The sequence below is a fragment of the Sphaeramia orbicularis genome, chromosome 12, assembly GCF_902148855.1.
Source record: "Sphaeramia orbicularis chromosome 12, fSphaOr1.1, whole genome shotgun sequence".
Taxonomy (NCBI): domain Eukaryota; kingdom Metazoa; phylum Chordata; class Actinopteri; order Kurtiformes; family Apogonidae; genus Sphaeramia; species Sphaeramia orbicularis.
In genome coordinates, this window is record NC_043968.1 from 73,033,251 (window position 1) to 73,058,028 (window position 24,778).

A 24,778-nucleotide genomic window follows, 5' to 3' on the forward strand; every position below is an offset into this window, starting at 1 on the left:
TTTCAAAATGTGCTGATGGAATAGACCAGGCATGGCCAACCCTGGTCCTAGAGAGCTACAATCCTGCATGTTTTAGATGTATCCCTCTTCCAACACACCTGATTCAAATGATAAGCCTATCATCAAGCTCTGCAGAAGCCTGATAACGACCGTCAGGTGTGCTGGAAGAGGGAAATATCTAAAACATGCAGAACAGTGGCTCTCCAGGACAGGGTTGGCCACCCCTGGAATAGACCTTTTTCTTTCCATAGACATCTGAGCATGCTCAGTGTAACCCCTGCCGCCTGTGGAATGGGGGGCAAAACAAAGACCAGTGAGTGAGACCGACTCACTATAAAATAAGACGGTTTGGGCTTTTCTTTTCTTTTTAATTTTCCTTGTCGTTTTTTGTTTTTACTGTTTGCAGTGTTATCGTGATTTTCCTTTATTTCCTTTTTTACTGTGTTTTGATTGTGTAACTGGTTTTTGGAGTTCAACCAGGGGTTAAAAAGCAGCTGGACTGATTAACAAAAAAATGGTTTATTTTGTATCCTGGGAGGCAGCAGAGCACACAATCTGAGGTACAGTAGTCTGAACACAAGGACCTGTTCCTGTATTTCCTTTATGTTCCTGCCACTATCGCATCTGAAACATCAGTGGAATCAGTGCTCTCACTGCAAAAATCTAAATCTTACCAAGTGTATTTTTCTCATTTCTAGTCAAAATATCTCATAACACTTAAAATAAGACATAATCACCTAAAGAGTAACTTTTCAGTGAGATATAAGAACTTATTTTTAAACAATAGACCTGGAAAATCTTATTTCAAGAAATCTTACCAAGATAATTTTCACTTGTTCCATTGGCAGATTTTATTTTCTTGAATTAAGCAAAAAAAATCTTGAATTAAACAAAAAAAAAAAATCTGCCAATGGAACAAGTGAAAATTATCTTCATAAGATTTCTTGAAATAAGATTTTGCAGATCTATTGTCTAAAAAGAAGTTCTTATATCCCACTGAAGAGTTACTCTTTAGGCGATTGTGTCTTATTTTAAGACTGATGAGACATTTTGACTAGAAATGAGAAAAATACACTTGATAAGATTCAGATTTTTGCAGTCCTCAAATGGTTTTGCAAAGATTCTCTCTGATTCATTTGGATTTTTCTTTGGACATTTTTTTTCTCTTGTCACACAATGTGCCTGATTCAGACCAGATACCAGAGTGAAAAGCAGACTTGAATACGTGAACTTACGGTATGAGTTTATCTATGGTGGTCAGTTCAGGCGGACTGTTTGTAGCCAGTTCTCCAATATATTCTAACAAAAAGCCGAGGAGTTTCTGAGGAAACCAAAATAACATGTGAATACATTGTGATACTGAATGATGTACAGAAACATACACATAGTTACTGAGCTGATTTACTGAGACGTGGTGTGTACCTGCAGTTTGAGTTTATTTCCTACAGCTAGACTTGGATGGTTGCATTTTTGAGTCCTGGCCACTATGAGGCGCTTGTTGTCAGGGGTATGACCGTGGAGCATGTCTTTCAGGTCACTGTAGCTCTCTGGAGCTAGAAGAAGAAGAAACACATTAATACAATGCACCATGAGGGGAGCACATTGAAAAGTATTTGTATTTTTGGATGAAGTCAAATGGAAATTTCTGACAAATACACTCGGCATCACTGAAAACTTGATTGATCACTTTTTTTGTTTTTTTGAATCGTGGGAGCTTAAAAATTATGTTTTTTCAAATTAGCTCTGCATTGATTTATTTGCTGTACAATCCTACATAAAATTTAATGAATTTACTGCATGATCAAGGCCTATAAATTTGTTGAAAAGAAAACTATACAAAACTGAAAATCACAGCCACAGTATCTGCTCTGACCACCGTTTGTCTGGACACAGGCTGTACAACGCCCTCTCATCGAACCCACCAGATGTCTGATATTGTCCTGGGGAGTGTTCTGTCACTCTTGCTGAAAGGCTGTCACCAACCCTTGGACATTTGTTGGACTAGGACTGGGTCTGGATACACATGGTCCCAACTGATCCCAGAGATGTTCAATGGGTGACAGATCAGGCCAAAATGCTGGACCATGGCTCCAGGAGGGCTGTGGTGACCCCAGCAGTGTGGGGACCTGCATGATCCTGTTGCAGGATCTGGATTTCTGGGTGGTCACGGTGGACCCGAGGCACAGTGACGTCGATTCTCAGATAATCTCAACATGGCGTCGTTCTTGAGGTCTGGTTTTTCCTCACTTTTGGGGGCATTTTATAGACTGAGTCCCAGGATTATAAGTACAGGATTGGCTCTCACCACTGAGGAAAACCACCCTATCCATTTTTCAGCCAATTACATGGCAGCAAACAGAGGTGGTCAAAAATGGTCACAATTCAGTGCTTATCAACATGCCTTGAGCTGTTACAGTTAACTCAGCTAGAAATGATTTGATCAAATAAGCATTTATAAAAAAAAACCAAACAAACAAAATAAGTGTAAAGTTTTCATTGATGCCAGTATATTTTGTTGTCATCCAAATGAATTTCTCTAGATTTAACTGTTTATAAATGATTTAACACCATTTATTATGTTATCCTCTTCATTTTGCATTTTTTAGTGAAAAGCAGGTAGTTTTCCTAGATTTAATTTACTGATCATGTATATGTTCATAAATGTTAAGAGAAAATTCCTCCGTACTGAAATCTCCCTCCACCATGTCAGTGATGCAAAGTCAGAAATGCCTATTTCTTCTAAACTGCCCCATTTCAGATCCATTTATTTTACTGAATTTCTCTGCAGAATTTCTTTAGCTCTACTCCATAAATGTCATTACTTGTACTGTATCCAATAGTATAATAAATCAATCATTAAGGAATATGACATGCATTTTCATGAAGTATATAACAATATTTAGCTTTTATTCTTGCAGGCCCAGTTGAAAGAGAAATTCAGGCTCACAGGAAAATCCCCACTTATCAATTAATTGTTAATTGGTCGACAAGGTCAACCAACTAATGATTTATGAATTAATCGATCATTTGCATCCCTACTCCTCACTTTGTTGTGGAATATGTGACAGAAACATAACATAGTGTTGACACTGTTAATTAAAGTGCCTCTTCATCATCATGATCACCATCCGTTCTCTCTGACTTTAGTATGTCCTTATCCTCATCTGTTTACAGCTAAAAATAAAAGATGTATGAATCTATATACTTTTACTTCACTAGTTTGTCTATGCTCTAGTATATCATGAAACGTTCTTTTACTTAAAGGAGCTGAAAACTGTGACAAAAATGCCAAAAAATGTCTCTTAAGTCTTTAAGCAGATTAATGGTGTGTAGTTGTTGACCTACAAGTTGCTCTTAAATCCTTATGCGAGTTTGTATAGTTACCAGTAAATGTGTATGGGAGCTCGGCTTTAGCGGCGTCCTGCTGGGCCTTCAGCTCCTCTTTGCTCAGACTTGTCTCTGCTTTGGCATCTGTCTCTTCATACTCCTCTTGTTCCTCATCTTCTTTGCTTTCTCGGTCAGAATCCAGGTCTGAATGGCCATCCTCTTCTCCTTCATCTTCTTCACTGTCGCCACCCTCTCCATCCTCCTCCTCCTCCTCTACATCTTCATTTCCATCGTCGTCATCCTCTCCCTCTCCCTCTGACTCTTCACTGTTCTCCTCCTCTTCATCATTCTCATCCTGTGTCTCATCTTCAACGTTCCATTTTCCATCCTGAACAATCAAAAAACACACATGAACACATTCTGTACCAACATAAAGTGCACAGATTCCTCTACTCTTCGATCCGTTACCTGATAAGACAGGGTCTTCTTGTCGTTCTTATCCAGGATGAAGCCGTCGTTGAGGTCATCAGCAGACATATGGGTCTGGCTCGGCCCACTGACCTCAACCTCCTCTCCCAGCATCCTCCTCAAGCGGTCAGCCTGAAGAAACAAATAAAATTATAGGACCAGTGTCTCACCGGCATGTTCTATCAAGAATCAAAAGCAAGTTGAATGTGTGAGGTTGTCAAGTTCTGTCTCTATGTTAGATTCCTGTGGTCTGGATGCAGGAGATCAATCTCCCAGTAGAAGGTGGTACTTTCACTGGAGGAGAACTCATCTAATTAAATCAAAGTCCATATACAGGGTTATTCAAAAGGAATGAACCGATTTTCATTATGCAATATTTTAAGAAGGAAAAGCGATAGAAAACTCTAGCCAAGTCACAAGTATTCTACTCCCCATCAACTTTTATTTCCTGTCTTACAGTGTTCAATGTGTCCACCACCTGCAGCACCGACAACATCAATGCGATAAGAGAATTCCTCCCAGACGCGTATCAGCATATCATGATCTACTGAGTTGATCGTTGTCACTGACTACAGTTTCATCGGAGAACATGTTTGAATAAAAATAGGCTAGTGCACACAGCTCTACAGCCTAATTCTAAAGAGGATTAAACATAAATGAATGTACCTCTAATTTCTGCAGCTTCTCCCGCTCCTCTCTGGCGAACTCCTCTGGAGTTTTCATCTTCTCTGAGGGTTGAGCTTTCATCTCAAAGCCAAGCTCTCTGACCATCATGTCATACTGGTCAAGCTGTAACAACGCAGGAAGTAAGAGAAACTAATTTTACATTACAGACAGTATAAGCAAGAGAACACACACATTTACAGAGGTTTTCCTATTATCATGTAGAAATCAATAAATTGATGCAGATACTTGATTCTACTTGAATGTAGCCCTGAAAAGAATAACAACAAATAATGTGGCGAAAAAGACAATAAGGTTAAGTAGTAAACAATAAACTCTGATTAATTTCAGTAGGAAACTTTAATAACTACAAAAGCACTCGGAGAGACCTCCGCCAAGGTAGATCAGCGCCCTCCCCGATCACCACCAAAATTTAATCATAACCTCCTTAGAGGAGGTAATGATGATGAAAATAATGGATGGAAATGCAGCAAAACAATTAAACCATAAAGAATAGCTGTGGTGGAATAAACATCCCTGTGCAATAAACATCCCTGTGCAGAAGGCTTTCACCTGTGTAACAGATTTGTAATGATTTGCCGTTATATAAATAAAATATACTGAATTTTGCCTATTGACGCCATTAAGTTCAGATTATTGTGTGTGTGTTTAAAATTGTGCAGATATATCCTTGTATCACAATAGAATTAGATGTGTATGCTTTTCATGAACATAAACTGCAAAAACAACAAAGCCAAAGGTGGGCTTTTGCAGGTACTTAAACACCTCTTTCTGTTGCTGTTCTACTTTTTTAACTGCGAGGCGTGTTTTAACATTGGCATCCTTCAGACGGTACCTTGGGTTTCTCCTCTGGTTTGTCGGTTTCTTGGTCTTTGGGTGTTTTCTTCACCATCAGGGCCTGTATACTCTTCCACTCTTGATCCAGTTTCTCGGTCAGCTCCTGTGCCTCCTCTTTCTGCACCTGACGTTCACGCTGAGAAGCAGGAAAACACATTAATGCTCTCGTTCTTCAGCCAGAGTAAACCAACACCCTTCCCCACTCTTCATTAAGCCCTCACCTTCTCCTGCTTGGACTTCTGAATGAGCTCCTCAATCAGCTCCTGCCTGGACTTGGTCCTCTGACCTCCTTCATCCTGCTGCTCCCCTGTTGTTTTCTTTCTGAGGAGGCCCCCTCCTCCTCCGAAGTGGGAGGCAGTCAGTTCAGCTGTAGAAGAAGACATTCGACCGCTTGGATTACAAAGCATTCAGTAGAGCAAGAAAATGGATTTATATGAAAAGAGTAACTCAGGCCAGAGTTTTGGCTGAAGGTCAGTGATGAAAACAAACACATCATGGCATCCTTTAACCCTTTAACCCCTGACATGTCTGTGGTGAGCGTTCTGAATGAATGATTTATTTTAAATATTCATAAAAATTCAACTGTTTGCTCGATAGGACAATTTCAAGACATGCTGATAGAATAGACCTTGTGCTTTTCATAGACATCTGAGCATGCTCAATTCATTCCAGGCTGCCTGTGGAATGTGGGGCAAAACACAGAGCAGTGAGAGAGACTGCCTCGCTATAAAAATAGGTTTGTTTTTTTTTATTTATTTATTTATTTTTTTACGTTTTCCCACATTTTTTTGTTTTAACTATTGTTTGCAGTGTTGTCATGTTTTTCCTTTTTTTTTTTTTTTTACTGTGTTTTTACTGAGTTTTGACCATGTAACTGCTTTTTGGAGTTCAACCAGGCGCCAAAAAGCACCTGGACTGATTTAGGAAAACGCCCCAAAACAAAAACTGCTAGGGGGTCAAAACACAGTAATTTCCTGTCAGAGAGCGAACTTTAATTGATTGTCATTCCAACATTTATTTCAATATAAAGTAGCTTCTTGTTTTGGATAATCCTTTATAGTCCAACTAAAGCAAAAATGAATTTAAAAGTAAAAATGTGGGTCATTTAGCAACACTAATCTGTCAGATTGTCTCTAAAATGTCCCGTCAGAGAGATTTCGAATACCGTGTTTTGACCCTGTGTCATTTTCTGTTATTGCACCTGTTTTGACCCTAAAACACACAGTAAAGTGAAACCACTGAAGAAAAGGAACACAAGCTCATACTCACAGCAGCTTTTATGACACTGAAACAGACGACAATTCAGAGCAGCACGTTTACCTGGAATAATGTCTCAGCAGGACACTTGTGCTTTATCCATATAAAATTCCAGACTTTCTCAAAACTGCTCAAGACCTTGACTATATGTACTTTTATCCTCTCATGCCTACTTTTTCGGTTGAGATTGTGCCAGCTGTGTTTAAAAGAAAAGTTCATTTTAATAAATATATGAATGAACTGATGCATAATTCAAAATAAATTATGTTTTACTGACAGAAACATTTTCAAAACCTGGATATCACACAAACAAGTTTTACTAGAATCATTCTGGTACCGACCGGTTAGTGAAATCATGCTACGCTCTTTATGCTTTCTGCATTTATTTCTCATTTTACTAGATTATGTGCCTTTGAGCAAAATCTCTAAAATTCGACTATGAGAGAAATGTTTTTCCATACTTTATTAAAACTTTCACACCAAATTCCAGAGTTTTCAAGGTCTGGAAAACAGTGTATCGAAATTCCAGACTTTTTAAGACTTTCAATACCTGCTCAACCGCCCTGTCTCAGGGGTTAAAGGGTTAAATGCAACTTTAGCACACAGAAAACCAACCTGACAGAAGACCTTTCTCTTCTGACTCATCATCACTTTCAACCATATCGTTGAATTTCTCCATTTCAGCCAATGACTGGCCATAATGAGTCAGCTCCTCCTCCTCATTCAGGTTGTACATATCTTTCTTTCCATGGAGGCGCTGATGACACAAAAAGAATCAAGGATGACTGAGTTTTCTTTAATGGCTTTACAAATATGTATGTATTCTATTTGCATTTTTTTAAAAACTGCTCTTTACAGTCAGAAACACTGCACTGTAAATCTATAGGTGGACCATTTAAAATAATCCAAATGACCAAAAAAAAGTCAACATTAAAATGAGCATTTTGGGTAAAATTAAGAAAAAACAAAACACTACACTGAAAAACTTTGACCATTGTAGGTGATAAACAAAATAAACTCAAAGGACAAAACTTTGGTAAATATTCAGTTTTGACACCAACATTTCAAAAAGCTGTCAGTCATTGTGTGGCAATCTTACAATTTTTGTGCTTAAAGGGTTAAAATCATCTCAAATGACCAAGAACTCTGCAGCCAGATGGTTTATTAAAGTCATAGTCGCACAATAGGCCTGAGCAATACATCGAAGTCATTTGATTCATCCAGGTTTTGCTGTATGAAAAAACATTAAAAATGCCTAATACGTCAAATCGTGATTATTCTTCAAATTCAAAATCTGTTTCTTATAATATATTAATGTTAATGTGTTTTTACAGTCATACTATGACAGAATGAGTTTGTGTAAAGAAAAAGTATGTCATGTTTTGTCTTCAGTTCAAGTTGCTAGAAAGCAATCAATTTAAATTTTATACTCTCCATAACATTGTAAAAATAACTCATTAAAACAAAAAATCATTGTGGTTACAGTTTTGGTCCAAATGTCCGAGCTCCATCACAAGATACAATCATTATTCGGGGACAATGAAAAGATAATGATACTTATTGCAATAAGGGGTTGGACAAAATAATGGAAACACCTTCTATGATGCCACAATGTTAGGTGTTTCCATTATTTTGTATCACAACTGCCATACACATGTTTTTTCAGTCTTTACACAGTGTCACACTAGTGGCTTTTCCACTGGACATCTGCGAAAAACTTTATCAATATTTACTAAACGTTGAAAAAACAGAAGTGTGTAATGTTGGTTTTTCCATTAAATCACAAATGTGATGATTTGTTTCTTTATTATTGCGAGATGGCACAAAGTCATTCCATAAACATGGGGATGAACATAAAAATCGTGTTGATTTACAGATATATTCATTATTATTATATATTACCCCTCTATCTTGTACTAAATTAAAAAATGATTCAGTTTCCTGGTGTGTCCACACATACCGCACCAATTTTCTTTTACAACTCTTCTTCTCTTGTTGTAACATCCATCAACATCCGTTTATTTTTTATTCATGTGACTAGTTATGGAAAAAGGTCTTTCCATTGTAATTTTGCGTGATATACCAATTGCACTACGCCCAAAAAACGACCTCAAGCGACTAGTGTTTCAATGTATTTGTTGTTTAACTTAATTTTACTTGTGGATATTTTGATGTTGAATAAATTGTTGTAAATGTTCTATTTCTAAAATGTCCCCACTGTCATGTTCTGACTGTAAAAGACGGCTTTAAAACTACAAATAACCATTTGATTTCATCAGCTTTTACTCAAAAATCAGCCTTAAAACAAGGAAGAAATAATGTCAACAATAATACAAAATAATGAAGATTTTTTTAACATTAACAGTATGATATCAGATTGGTAATAGGTGTCATGTAGCAGATAAAATATATTTATCAGAGCTTGACTCACCTGTCGCTCCATTGCAAACCTCTGCAGGATTTTGTCTTCAGGTGCCATCTTAGAGTCGTATTCTCCTAAACGTCTGTCGATTAATTTGTTGGATTTGTTCTTCTGTTTGTATTCCTTTAAGAGGGTTTCTTTTCTCTACAGATGAAAAAAAAACAAACATCACAGAACGCATGAGATATGTCTGTTTAGTGTTTGTTTCAAACATATGCAATACAAAACCCATGTAGATTCTTTACATTTCAATTTGTTCTTATTGGGATGATGTGACTTACAATGCAGACATACATTTCTTGAGCCAATGTCCTACATTTACATCATCATACATTTTGTGACACCAAGTACATGTACGCAAAGTTCGCGAGGTGTCTGTGGAATCAAGTACGCCAGACTCTGTGGGCCTTAACCAAGACTTTATCTCCATCCTTCATTCACCGGACTCAGACTGCTGCAATCGGGTTTTTCTGTTTGTTCCCTTTGGTTGTTGTTTCTGTTAATAAATCCGTTTTTCCTTTCAGCGCCGTGTATTTGAGTCCTATCCATTCACACTCATACACAGGAGGAGCAGCACCAGTGAAAAATGTCAATGGAGTCAGATTCAGAGGCACCAGGAACTGATGTGGCAAAGGCTGACAGAGGAGGCTCAGCTAATCATTTCATTTGGACCGAATAAAATGATTAGTCAGACTTTTATCAGAAATATATGAGAATTAAACATTTATGAGTTTCAAAACCTGGTGGATTTCTTTTACATTTGAGTTTGACACACGCTTATTAGGAGCATTTTAAGATTACAAAAGAAAAGAGTAAAAATGCAAATCGTACAGTATAACTTTAATAATAATATTTTTTTCTTACTTGTATTAGTGATATTTTAAGGCTGTGAATCTGTAGGAACTAATTATTCAACAGTACTAGAATATAGAAAAGTTCTGTCCAATCCAATTATTAGTCAAATATGCTCTGCTATTAGCTTTATATATCACTTCAGTTATAATATGTATGTTAAATAAAAGTTTATGAGCATATTTGTAGTGCTTTAGTTCCATCACAGTCTTTTATTCTGATACTGAACAAAGTTACAAACTGCTGTCCCCGCGTCACAACAGATTTGTGCTCATAAAAAATGATCATTAAAACATTTGCATCCAATACTGATCACAACTGTAGTTTAACATCAGAACTAAAGCCCTAGGTTTCATTTAGGATCAATTTCTTATGAGAACAGCATGTTTTGTACATTTGCATAAAGTGAGTGTATTTGCATTTGTATTTATTTATTGGTTTATTAAATAGGGACCATGCATATTTATGAACATTATTGTACAAAAAATACACTCATGTAAATATGGCAGAATTACTCAAAATAACTACTTTTCATCTGCAGTCCCTGGACAGGTGACAGAACAAGACATAAAACGCCAGCATTGATACATCACTCATTCACGATAAATCCCCACGAGTCCCAGTGTCACGCAGCAGTAATTTAAGTCTTTTTACCCCAAATTTTTACTTTTGTAAATTGTACCATGTATCATGTGAAAGTACTTACTGAGACCTGTTCATACATGTATTAAACATGGAGATAAGTTATTTAGTTTAAACACAGAGCTTATTGAAAATGACGTGTCCCCCGTGTCACTGCTTGATCTGGCCCTCAAATGCACATTCTGGAACACCATAGAATCAAATGAACTTGGACTGTAAATATTTGACATTATAAGTTGAAGCCAAGTGCTCACTGCTTGAATTGTGGATTCACAGGTACACAGTTGTGTGTTTATTTTAAAAGAAGGGAGGGAACACTGGAGTTTCTCTTACCTTGGTGATGGCTTTGGATCGGGACACTCCTGGCAGACCCACATCATGTTTGGTTTTTCGCCCCAGAACATCAAATTTCTTCCTGTTAATTTTCACTTCAAAAGGATTATTCTTGATCACTGTAGAAGTCTTGGTTTTGCGAACCTTGTCGGCAAGGTTCCGGTTTTTACTTGCCTTCCCCATCTGCAGCAGAGCAACGGATACACGAACATGACATTACATTATGGCAAATGGACAAACAAACCTGTAGATTTGCATTAGTAAGGACATCACATGTCCACTGCGTTCCAACATCTCAGAGGGACAGAACTGCCCACACCAATATTTTGAGTGAATTTGCACTCTGTACATATTACACTGTAAATCCACTGTAAATCTCAATCCATTGTTGTCTCTGTCTCTAGTGGACTGTTTGTCTATATTGTGTCTAGGTCCACATGTTGTCTGAATTCATGTCAGAACTGTATGTCGTGAGCATTGTAAAAACCGGAGCCAAATTCCTTGTATGTGTTCACAAACTTGGCCAATAAAGCTGATTCTGAATTAGTGAATATTATCTCATGTTTTAGAACAGCACATTATAACATTAGAAAAAAATATTTCATATATGAAATCATTCTTTTGTCAATCAAAATATAATACAAATGATTATTTGTAATACAAATGATATATTTACGTTTAATTTCATCACTAAGTGACAAAAGTTGCATAAAAACACACAGATTTTTAAACGGGTCATTTTTGATCCATTTATGGTCTGGACACTTAATATGTACATGTTATTTTCTCATGTTTAAGCTTGTGCAAAATGTTTTTTTCTTTTTTTTTTTTTATTTGGTTTTTTATTTTTGTTTCATTTGGGTTTTATTGAATACAGCCGGTAAAAATAATTTCTATTGGTGTTAAACTTCATATACTTTCATATTAGTGTCATACTGTTGTTGTTATTGGTGAAGAAACAAAATAAAAGTGAAAACAAGATGAAGATGATAAAACAATTATAAGTCGCATATAACAGTACAGTATGATAATTTACATCGTCAATAACTAATGAAAAACAATACTATATTACACTATAGACGATATATCATTGACTGCATATACACAAATTTCATTCATTTCACACGTGTATATAATCACAATAAGAATTCAAGATGATTACATGCTTTTGCCAACAGATTAGATGTGAAAACTCTGCCTCTGAGATGCTCATAAATGATCATGACTTTTAATACCCAGACATTTGCTCTATCTCACAAACACAGCAAATGTAATGTGCTTCATTTGTGGTTTCTTTGACAGTTACACTACATATAAAATGAGAAGAGACAAATCTCATAAGGACGTTTTGCAAACCCATTCCTAATAGACCTTTATGGAAAGTAGAACATTTAAACAGTAAGAAGAGAACAAACTAAACACAACAGGATACTACAGGACAAACAAACAAACAAATAAATTAATTAATTAAGGATACTACAGGATAATAGATAGATAGATAGATAGATAGATAGATAGATAGATAGATAGATAGATAGATAGATAGATAGATAGATAGATAGATAGGATACTACAGGACAAAAAATAAATAGGATACAACAGGACAAAAAATAAATAGGATACAACAGGACAAAAAATAAATAGGATACAACAGGACTAACTAACTAACTAAATAAATAAATAAATGATACTATGGGACAAAAATAAATAAACAAGCAAACAACAAATAAATAGGATACAACAGGACAAAAAATAAAGAAATAAAAAGGATACAACAGGACACAAATGTACATGCATGAATAGTACACAACTAGATATGGGCATAAGTGATTTTTTTTTTTTTTTTAACTCTTTCATGCATGAATTATGAGAACCTTAGTCAAGATATTTTTCCTGACTGTTTTATTCCTCTTTAGGCATGGAAAAAACAATGCGATCGAGTTTTTTTTTTTTTTTTAAGGAGTTGCAAAAAGGTCCACTCAGCCAGACAGCATGCATTTAATTTTTGAAGCAAAGAAACATGTGTTTAAAACATAATATCAGTAAGTGATATGGAAAACTATGCAAAAAAAAAGGACCAAAACAAAAACATTTTTAATGCTGCTAATCAGATGTTTTCCCACATTTTAACATACTCTAACACTAGTTATTATTCACTTCATGGAGATACTATGCAAAAAGAGAGAAAAAAAACAAAAAACAAAACCTGTTTTGTTTGTTGATTTACACTAAAACATGTTACTGCAGATCAGGTTTAACAAGAACAGCATAGTTACAGTAATGACATGAATTGCACTGTATAATATGATGCATAAGTGTCCACTGTGTTGGCTGACATGGAACTAAAACAACAAAACTTATGAATATTCAAGACAACAGCTTTGAATAACTGTCCACTGTAGTGACCACGATGCATGAAAGGGTTAATTGCTGAATTTTAAGTTAATTAATCTTCTTTTCTAAACTATTTCTAAAAAAAAATTTACCAGTTTATGTAAAAGTCTCTACAGTAGTCATTTAAGTAGAAGTCTGAAATACAACACAAAAACATTAGCACTAACTTAGCATTAAGCTAATTCGTTAAACTGTATTAAATTCGTAACGCTCACGTGACAGCCTTTACCTTTTCGTTATTAAATCCTAGCAGATGAAAACATGTGGCATCAATGTTGTGATAACAGTCACTTTAATAAAACACAGATTAAAGATGCTCTATCCACGTTGTTTTCAGCAGCATGTAGTTAAGGGTCAAAGGATGAAAAACAAGGAAATACAGACAAGAGCCACTTCCGGTGTGACCGACTGACACAGCGCCCCCAGTGGGGACTTTGGAAATGACAACTTTTTTTTATTTTATTTTTTTTATTTATTTATTTTTTAAATTTTATTTTAAGAAATATCACCGGCTTTTTATGTGTCAAAGGTTAATTTGCTCGGTCTCACTAAAACTAAATTGCATCTTAATCCTAATCCTCCACAGGACCCATAGTGACTTATATCTCTACCATTGCTTATTATAGAAAGACATGTTGAGGTGAAATGGTGAAATGAAAACTGAAAACTATCTTTATTCACGCATTGCATCAAGGATCAGACTCAGACAGATGTTTACACAACATGTCAAGACTTTTCTCTGGATGTGTTTCCAAAGCACAGTGAAAACACAAACAAACTATATATTAAAAACATTCATATTTGGGTGCTTGTTGAGCCGCATTATGTAATAAATTCCCATTATGTAATAAAAGTTCAAAATGATTGATTGATTGATTGATTGATTGATTGATTGATTGATTGATGTATTTATTTCGAACATGAATGTCAAACAGAAGAAAATAAATAAACAAAACACTTAAACATAAGACATATACATATTCGAAAAGGAGTGAGAAGAAGTACAACTTATAAACTCCCACTCCTTCTCCTTATATAATTAATAACAATAATAACCTTCCTCGTCTAATAATATCTATACACTATGCCATAATTTGACTGATACTTACAAGTAAATAATTAGGTTTCTGGCTTTATATTATTATGAACAAATATAATATAATTTACATAAACACATAATACAATAACACATATATGTCAATACATATTCATACACAGATCTATACACACACATACACCTACATATATACACACACATACACACCTATGCATACATTTACACACTATTACCACATACTTGTATATCTTTATCACATCCAGTGATCCCCAAGCCCTCCCTCATCCCTGTACCTCTGAAAAATTGTGTCTTTGTACCTCTTTTTAAATTCTTTCTTGCTTGGACATTGCTTTAACTCTATATTAAATCTGTTCCACAGTCTCACCCTGCTGACAGAAACACAAAAACCCTTCCTAGTCGTGCGTATTAAGGGAATTTTAAATAATATGTAATAAGAATGTCACGTCATCTTGTAGTAAAGCCGCATTATGTAATAAACTGACATATTTTGTAATAAACTACCTCAATGTATTATGTAGGACATTTTTGGAAGGCGTAGAGAGACAGGGAAGACTGTTCACGTATGGACTGGAGCTTATCTGTGTGACATAAATCGATAAAACACACAAATGTTTGCTGTTCAATCTGAGGGTGTCAAGGAACATTTTTCAAAAATCATAAGATACTTTATCAGACATAACTGACATGGCAATACAATAACAATGTGCTAAATTAATCTTTAAACTGTGTGGTTAAAGTTCTGATTACATTACCTGTAGCTCCTGCGACTAATTTCTTCTAAATTGCTCTGAAATTATATTAATTTGGATTGTTATTACATACTGAACCATGTTATTACATTTTTTTTTAATAAAAATGTGTCAAGTGCATTTTGTAATAAATTTCTCAAATTGTAATAACTTACTACATAATGTGAAAAAATTTACTATATAATGCGTTGACGTAGTTTATTACAAAATGCGTCAGCTTATTACATAATGCAGCTTTATTACAAGATGATGTGACATTCTTATTACACTTTGAACTTTTATTACATAATGGGAAGTTATTACATAATGCAGCTCAACAGTGCTTCTATGAAACTGGGTTTATTTTGGTACCTTACACTTTGGTACCTGACAGCTTTTTTAGACCCAATAATAACAGAGAAATTTAGACATACTTCCCCCCCAGGATGTACCTAATGATGACCTCAGATAAATGCAAAAAAAAAATTATACTCTTGCTGTGAGCCATCCCAAAATGAATGAATTTTTAATAAAATACTGGGTCCAAAAATTGGCCGAAAATTGAGACATGAAAAAACTACCAAGGTGTCAGTGCATTAGATGTGAAAACATACAGTATCTCTAAATGGTCTTATACAGATTATAAATAAAGACACTGTGGTAAATGTGTCGATCCTAGTGGTTTTTCTAATCCACGTGGGTTTTTCATTCATCTCAGTTTCATTCCAGGTTTCATGTGGAACCCATCGTGTCCACTCGCATTACATGCAGAACCTGCCCAGTTAAACACAAATAAACTGAGTGATTTTGCAACAGTGGCTATTTTTCTGAAACACTCTGCCTTGCGTATTTACTTCCATTCCCAAAATGTACCTGTGAGACAATTAAAAGGTATTAAAAAAAAAAATAGTAGTGCGTAATTTTTTTGTCCTTTTCACCAGGTTACTCACAGATTATTGTATAAATATAATATAAAATAATATAAAAGATATCTATTGTTACAGGATAGTTTGTAAATGTAAATATTTCCATAATTTAATGTTATTTTTGCACTAAAATAGAAAAAATTTGAAGTTTGTATTATTTATAGGCATAATGTAATATTATTTTTCTCACATCAAAGCAAGAAGAAAATATGGAGTCATTATTTTTTGTAGGTTATTATGCTGTTATTTTACTGTAGATCATATTGGTCTGTATGTAGAATCTAAATTGAAATGAGTTTGACAGCCTCGACTGTGGAATTCTTACACTTTGCAAATTCATCCCACGGGCTGGAATGGAACCTTTGGCGGGCCGCATGTTTGAGACCCCTGCTTTAACCCTTTCATGCATACTGGTCACTACAGTGGACAGCTATTCTACAGCTGTTCTCTTGCATATTCATGGATTTATTTATCTATCTATTTATTTATTTATCTTAACATTATGTAGATCTTCCCTGAGCATAAATTCCCAGAATCACAAGCCCTCCCCATAGTTTTCACACAATTTATCAGTAAATACATGTTCCTGTGCGGCAGAAATTAAACGTGTGGTGTCCAGCTGAGTGGACATTTTTGCAACTTCATGAAAAATAGGTTCATACTTTTTTTTTTTTTAATGTATTTTTCATTTTATTTTTATTTTATTTTATTTTTCAGAAGAAAATGTTCAATCACATTGTTTTTGTCATGCCTAAAGAGGAATAAAAACACTCAGGAAAAATTTTTGATTAAGGTTCTCATAATTTGTGCATGACAGGGTTAAGGTGTGGTGTACAGGATGGAAGACCCAAACGTAACACACCGAGATGAACAGTTCCCAAAGTTTTTATTAAATATTACACAGGCAATGATCAGGCAGTGGGAAAGCTGAGGTGGGCAGGGGCAATGCTCAGGATCAGCGGGGGTTTGAAGTTTTAGAACCACGGAGAAGGCAGGTGGATCCCTCACTGAGGCGATGCAGAAAACTCCGACATGGACAGAAAAAACAGCACTCAGGGAGGCTGAGACCAGCAAGTGCCACAACGTCAGAGGCAGACGAGAGACAGGAACAACCAAGACAGATGTGGTAGTTAGGGACAAAAGGCGGGTGGGCTTACCGGGGCAGAGACAAAGAAATGAAACTGAATCAGGTGGGGTCGGAACCGAGAAGTCAAACAGGAACAGAGAGCAGGAGTCAGGTATGAAGTTAGGACAATCTGACTAAGAGGAGCTGAACTAGAGCTGCTGCAATACTGGCCAGATGATTAGGTACACCTGTAGGCGATAGGTGGAGAGGGTGGTTACTGATGGGGGGGGTGCGCAGGTGGGAGTCCCAGGTGAAACTGTTTGTAGCTGATGAGGTAATGTGAAGGAGGACACAGCATCAAAGCAAACTCGGACAGTTGCGAAACAAATTGAAGGGCTCATATTTATCTAAACTCACTTTTTTTAGTCTTTGGTTCATTTATTTGTGTATTTAGACCCTGATAGTTCATGCAGTTTGAATTTGAACCCTCCAGGTGCTGCAAAGCTATCTGTATATTCATTCCAGCAAATATCAAGTGGATTTCTACAACCTGTTTCAATTCCTGCTTAATTTGTTTACACCTATAACTAGTTACGTCACGACATTTGTACATATAAGGTCCAGACTTCTGACAAACATTCTCCAGTTCGACATAATTGTTCATCAGCAGCAACGGTTGCATTAGTTATATTAGCTATATTAGTTATAGCAGTCATATTAGTTATATTAGCTATATTAGTTATTTTAGTTATATCACTCATATTAGTTATGTTAGTGATATGTGTTATATTAGCTATATTAGTTGTTTTAGTTATATCGGTCCTATTAGTTCTATTACCTATATTAGTTATATCAGTCATATTAGTTATGTTAGTTATATTAGCTATATTAGTTATATTCATTATATTAGCTATATTAGTTCTATCAGTTATATTAGTTATATTCATTATATTACCTAAAATGTTCAGTTGTTGGTTGAACAGGACAGAGCAGCACAACCAACAACCTGGAGGGGGATGGGGCCTGAAGTGGCTCATGTGCATTTAAAGGGCCAGTGCTCCGAACCACCTTTCTGGTGTCATTACTCAGAAATAGGGTTGAAGATGGACCTGTGGAGTTGAATTAATGAAGAATTCAGACCCAAGCAGAGCATTTACAATTTATGTAGACCACAGGGAAATGTTTGAAAATGAAGAATTCCATTTAAAAAAGCAAAATATCACTCCTTTAAACTCATAAGTCAAGGTACCACTGTACTTCTAATGTATTATATATATATGCTTAACTTAGTTTTTAGGTCATTTAGATGGTCATCAATTGGAGCCTTAAACTTGGTCATTATGTCTTTGAAACAAAATTTGAAAAATATTTAATTGACTTTCATGTTTTTAAAGATATCAGTTCTGATATTTGAAACGACCAAAAATGGGTTTGAGAATGAAGTTCTGTCATTTATCACCAGTTCTGTGTGCCTACCAGAGATATAACGTGTAGGGCAAAATATGATCGCAGCAGGCAGCCACACCCACTCAATCACTGATAGAAATGATTGTGAATGCCCTGCTCAATTATGTTTAAGTTCACTATAATGGACAATGTCAAAAATACATTATTATCGTCATTGCATCACAGACATTGTTTCCATAGAATTTATTACTGTAATTTTTGAACAGCCCAAGAACACAAATTATTAAACATTTACCAATGTAAGCTTGTTTTGTTTATCTATTAATAATGTCACAGATTTGGGTTGTGCATGCAAGACACACAAATGTCTTTTTTGTCCCAGACTTCCTGCATGAAAATTTCCATGTCTTCCATCTTCTCAAAAGAGAAGAGGAAGGGAGCCCGGATTTCGTCCTCATCCGTGTCATCATTACAAAGAAGAGGATTCATGAACAGGTCCCACATTGTGATGGCCATCACTACATCATCCACATCCATACTGAGAATCTGTGGTGGGCAGAGGTGGGTAATCCCAGCTCCATAGAGTAAAAGTCCTGCCATGTATTTGTTCCAACCACTCACTGAACCAGCCCATTTTGATGAGCGCAACTCCTCATCCAGGTAGATAGGAGAATTAGTGGAATCACCTGTGTTAAGTGAACAGGTACAACCAATACATGGCAGGAAAATTTAACTCTGTGGAGCTGGGATTACCCACCTCTGGTGGTGGGATAACCTTCCCTGCAAAGTGGTGTTGGTTTAGATTCACCCACTCCCAGGCCACCAGAATGTCTCTCATCACCGGCATCATCTCATCTCATCTCTGCAGCCCAGGTTGTATTTAACAATGACAAAATTTGAAATGGAAAAAAGAACAGATTTGATCAACTGTCTTGTGTACAGAAATGCTTCATGCAATGTAATACAACAGACTGCACCTGCCTCTGCAATTCCCTCCCACCCAACGTCCGAAATATTTGCAGTTATCGAACACATAATAAAAGGTAAAATATGGAAAAATTATCTTCATGTGTTACATCTTTCAGATTTTTACAATATACATTTTTTTACATTAGAAAATTGCCATTCCGAGATGCGCCTTGACCAAGCAGATGTGCCCGTCTTCACATGGCTGTAACTTTTTTGTCAACAGCAATTTTTCCCAAAACCAAAAACAGACCCAAAACCTACGATGCATCGCGATGCATCGGTTATTGAATGTTTGTATCAATAGAATTCGGTCCGTTCAATAGAATATATTTTTGCTCTCATTTAAAAGTGTTACTATTTATTTAGGTAAAGTTTTTCTTTCCTTCACACCCACGTTAACGTGTGCCGTGGATTCCCAGATGTGTACACTGCACACTAACAGTCTGAGCTCCGTGGATTGTAATGTGTGTGTGTAGACATAAGGAGGAGACTACAATGTGGTACACTTTTATACAGTGGCCCAGAGGTGCAACAGGCCAAAAATTTATCCACTAGCCCAAAAAATTATCCACCGTAAGAAAAAAAGAGAACAGCCCAAAAAATTATCTACTAGCCCAAAAAATTATCCCCTATAAGAAAAAAAAAGAGAACAGCCCAAAAAACTTATCTACTAGCCCAAAAAATTATCCCCTATAAGAAAAAAAGGAGAACAGCCCAAAAAATTATCCACTAGCCCAACAACCTATCCACTATAATAAAAAAAAAAGAGAACAGCTCAAAAAACATCCACTATAAGAAAAAAAAAAAACACCATCCACCTTTTCAATTAAGGGGGCGCTGTTGACTCGAAAGGTCTCTTGCTTTAAAATTAAGGCCACCACAAAAAATAAAAGCATAGGCTGAAAATTTTTAAGGCTTTCAGCTAATGTGGCTAATGCTAAGGAAGTACCCCACCGGAAGGGGAGGTCGGTGCACTAAAAATGAAGTTATATATATATAGTTTGCAAAGCGGTTAAATGATTGAATGACACTTGAGGACAGCAGGTGAGTAATATAATATATATTATAATGTAAAATAGACACTGAGTGAATATTTTTTTCAAATAATTTTTCAGGTAAGCCCATAGCTGCCTGTGAGTATGTGACAGTGTGAAGAGCAAATAATGGACAGAACTGATTGGATGAATATGTAATATGGGGCCTTTACACGCAATTGTGCATGTGCTGGGAGGAGAAATGTAAATATAATAATTTAGCACACACAAAGTGATTTATCAAACCCCAAAGCAATTTTGCTCACAGAAACTGCGTCTATATTTACCACGTCTCAAAAAGGAGGTGCAAACAAGTTGGATGCGTAATTACACACACATGGAAGTGGTTTGGAGACAAAGAAATGATGAAACGAGATGCAGAGAACGCATTTTTCACCCTCCTGTGAACATTTTTGGAATGACTGAAGAAAAAATAATTGAGACGTATTAAAATAGAATAGAATAAGAATTACAAGTCCATCTCTAATCTTCTAATGATTGGCCGCTGTTTTCCGATATGAAACTACGTTAAGCTTTTTCTCTAATGTGTGCCTGATAAAGCTTAACATGGACAACATCTATAACATTAGGGTTAGGGTAGGGTAAAGGTAAGAATCACCAGTGTCTGTCACCGAACACGGGCTAACATCGGTAGCTCGCTAGCTTGTGATTAGCATTAGCCACAAGCACAAACAAGTGAGGTATTATTTACAATGAACCGACAGGTAATGTTCTTCTTAACACATAGTTGACGTTAGCGTTTATCTAAGTCACAGACCATGGACAGATCTGATGGATCAGTATAGTAAGATAACAGCTTTGACACTCACCTGCTGTCCTCAAGTGTATCCCCGGTCCAAATCCTAAACATGGAGAGGATGCGACTCACTCCAGGCTGTCAGCTTTTCGCGTTAGCATTAGCTTAGCAACAAACCTTCACACAGGTGCACACAAGGGCCATTTACCACTGAAAACTAACCCCAACCGTAACCTAACCTTAACCATTTACTACCTAGGCCTAACCTTGAGCAGACACAGGAACTTTATTTAATTATTTAACCGCTTTGCAAACTACATATATATATATAGTGATGTTCAGGTAGGGTTAACTCACAGGAGAGGGAGCTTGGTTTGCACTTCTCACGCCCCATTACACCGCACAACTATGAGAAGGCAGTTTTATTGACTTTTAGTCTTTAACAACAACACATGTGTAATACAGCACATACCCTATTGCCACAGCACAGACCTTTCAGTCATGGTGTCAAAACTAAACATTGCCTCCACACACTCAACTCAGCTGCTCTCCCCCCCCAGGCACAACATAAGTCCCATAACTGTGCAACACAAAACATGAACTAACTTTTAACGCATAATTTCAACATGTAATGTAGCACACCATCACATAACACAGTAACACTGCAAACCACATGAGTCACATGACTCGGCATAAACCAATCAGTGTAGCTCGCTACTATATATATATATATATATATATATATATATATATATATATATATATATATATATATATTGTCATAACCCAGCTCTAGGCCATGACAAAAAGATGGGAGAAGTACACAGTGCTAACTTAATACAAAATATTTATTAAAGTATAACGCAAAATAACCAAAGTTTACAATAAATATGAGGTGTGTAAGTCAGTAGTATCAGTGGTGTGCATGTGGATGCGTGGATAGTATAGGTGTAAGGTTGTGTGGCTAAAAGAAACAAAAAGTAAATCACACAAAAGGTGCTGGTCGGCGGGCGGGGGGGGGAGGAGAGAGAGAGAAGATCTGGCCCTTTTAAGGTCCTCAGGAACACCGGGCCCAGGTGCTCCCAATCACTGTGATGTCTCAGCTTCATCCTCAAGAGAGAACACAGAATGACATCACTACCAAGTACACTCTCAGACACCTAAGCAGGGGCCGTCACAATATATATACTTTATTTTTAACGCACCGACCTCTACTTCCGGTGGGATACTTCCTTAGCATTAGCCACATTAGCTGAAAGCCTTAAAAATGGTTTCACAGCAATACTGACATGATTCTCCAAGTGATACTCCACCTTGTAAAAATCAGCAAATGCCATTTAACCAAAGGTGCAGTGATAGCTGCTGCAGCAGACTGTGCATCTGTTGGGACTGAAGGGGATCCTGTCATCTCCTCAGTTTTGTCTGATGCATCTGTGCAGGTCAAACACACACAAGCACACACCTTTGTCTGATACGTAAAAAAGTTACGATAAGTTCTAATAATACACACACTGAGCACATTTGCTTAAATTTGCCATTGGTCTGGCTCATTTTTGTAGAGTTTTTCAAGCGTACTGTTTAGTGGGGAATTAACTACAATGCTAGTTACGTTAACATCTATTTACTGCCTAATTTACGGTACGTAATGCATGATAAACATTTCAAATATAACTTAATGCGTATATCGACATAACAAGATACACCTAGAAAAAACATTTCAAACACTTTACTATGTTTATGTTACGTTAAGTTACTTACAGCCATGAAATTTAAGTAAAATTGTACAGGGTGTCCCATAAGTCTCCATACATAGGAGACATAATACATTCCATACATATATGGTTCTAACATGTATTTCTTTATATTTCTTCTTCATAGTTCTTCAGCAGTGGAGGACACGCATTGAAATGTGTTCCTGACAAAATGGCAGTCATATAGAGCATATTATATGAATAAAAATGGTTTATGTCAAGAAACGTTTATTTTTCTTATGTATGGAGACTTATGGGACACCCTTCATTCGTATTCGGTTTTGAAGTTTATCCGTTCCTGTTTCCACTTCCTCGAAGCTACCACAGCTCTGAACAGTCTATCATTGGGCGTGACTCAACCTGTCAGGTGGACCGAGGGAGGGACTACAACTGGCTGAACCATGAGCATCCCTGACATTTGATGACTGGTACCCGCTCCATCACACTACTTTAGCGAGTAACGAGCGTTAGTTGACACTAGTCTACTAAAACTAGTATGTACGTATTTGAAGTAAACTGTGGCAGGATGCTCGTCAGTGTCCTGGTACTGGCCTCTGTGTTCACAACTGTGACCAGACAGCAGGTGGACGACAAATGGGTAGGCCTTTATAGTATACTCAACTATGATCCCAGTACCAAAGCCATTTGGACGTCTGCAGAGGTTTGTTAACACACCCTGAATGCAGAAAAACTAGGTATGTCGGTGTTTCTGTTTTAACACTTCTGTTTCTTTCTCCAGCCAAACAACTATCCTAATGTGCCATCCAAAAGAGAAGACACTGGAAGCTGCAGCCTGGCAGAGCTGACCTTGTGTAAGAAACATGTAGAGAAGTTACAGAAACAGGTCAGTCCTGAATTTTAGGGAAGGGAGCGGGTAAAGAGCATGACATAGAATACGCCTTAAACCACAGGTGTCAAACATACAACCCAGGGGCCAATCTGGCCTGTAGGATGAATTAGTGAAATGCAAAAATGACACTCAAGACATTATCAGTCAGTACTGTAAAAATCATTTGAATTCAGGTTCCACATACAGACTAATAAGATGTCAGTTGGGTCAGACCAGTAAAATATTATCACAATAACCTATAAATAATGACAACTGCAGATTTTATCTTTGTTTTAGTGTAAAAAAAGTAAAATTACATGAAAATGTTTATATTAACAAACTATCCTTTTACAAAAAATGTGAATAATCTGAATATGAAATGTCTTAAGAGAAGTAAATGCAATTTTACCAATATTCTGCCTGTTACTAAATATTTTGTGTATTTGTAATTGTCATGTAAGTTGTAATGCAATATGATCTACCGTCAAATAATAACAGCAGAAGAACCGACAAAAATGAATGACTCCATTTTTTTCTTCTCGGTTTGATGTGAAAAAAATAATATTACATATGCCTATGAAAAATGACAACTTCAAAGTGCAAAAAACAACATTAAATTCTGAAAATATTTACATTTACAAACTATCCTGTAACAATAAAATGTGAATAACCTGAACAAATATGAACAACCTGAAATGTCTAAAGAAAATTAAGCACAATTTGAACTATTTTCTGCCTGTTCCTCAGTGTTTAGTGTCTTTGTAGATCTGATCCATAATGCACGTGTAGAAATGATAAGTTGGGGAATAGTTTCCGCTTGAGATGAGCCGCGCGAAGGGGCGTGGCTGTGAAAATGATGTCAATTAACTGCGTGCAGCCACGCGGAGCTCGCTGACGTGGCAAGCATAAACCAGCCTTTAGTCATTTGCATATTTGCATTCAATGCCAAAGTCAGTAACACTGCAGACCAAGGAGAAGCCCAGAGTCCACATTCACAGCTGCCGTGCTTTGTGTCTA

At 36.4% G+C, this 24,778-nt stretch overlaps 1 protein-coding gene and 1 long non-coding RNA gene across 4 annotated transcripts in view; both read right to left on the bottom strand.

The window, feature by feature from the left end:
* Nucleotides 1–13,575, bottom strand: part of nop14 (NOP14 nucleolar protein homolog (yeast)) — a 28,634-nt gene extending 15,059 nt beyond the window's left edge. For 2 of the 3 annotated variants that reach the window (XM_030151019.1, XM_030151021.1), the window contains exons 1-10: nt 10,823–11,005; nt 9,005–9,139; nt 7,189–7,330; nt 5,538–5,683; nt 5,315–5,452; nt 4,462–4,584; nt 3,796–3,927; nt 3,385–3,715; nt 1,423–1,553; nt 1,236–1,321 (exon numbers count right to left, since the gene is read on the bottom strand). In XM_030151019.1, the coding sequence (XP_030006879.1) occupies nt 1,236–1,321; nt 1,423–1,553; nt 3,385–3,715; nt 3,796–3,927; nt 4,462–4,584; nt 5,315–5,452; nt 5,538–5,683; nt 7,189–7,330; nt 9,005–9,139; nt 10,823–11,005 (1,547 nt within the window). Of the gene's footprint in view, nt 1–1,235; nt 1,322–1,422; nt 1,554–3,384; nt 3,716–3,795; nt 3,928–4,461; nt 4,585–5,314; nt 5,453–5,537; nt 5,684–7,188; nt 7,331–9,004; nt 9,140–10,822; nt 11,006–13,445 lie in introns of those variants that run through there. The other variant, XM_030151020.1, reaches the window with a different exon arrangement.
* Nucleotides 1–24,778, bottom strand: part of LOC115430805 (uncharacterized) — a 636,483-nt gene that overhangs the window by 327,660 nt on the left and 284,045 nt on the right. The window lies entirely within an intron of this gene.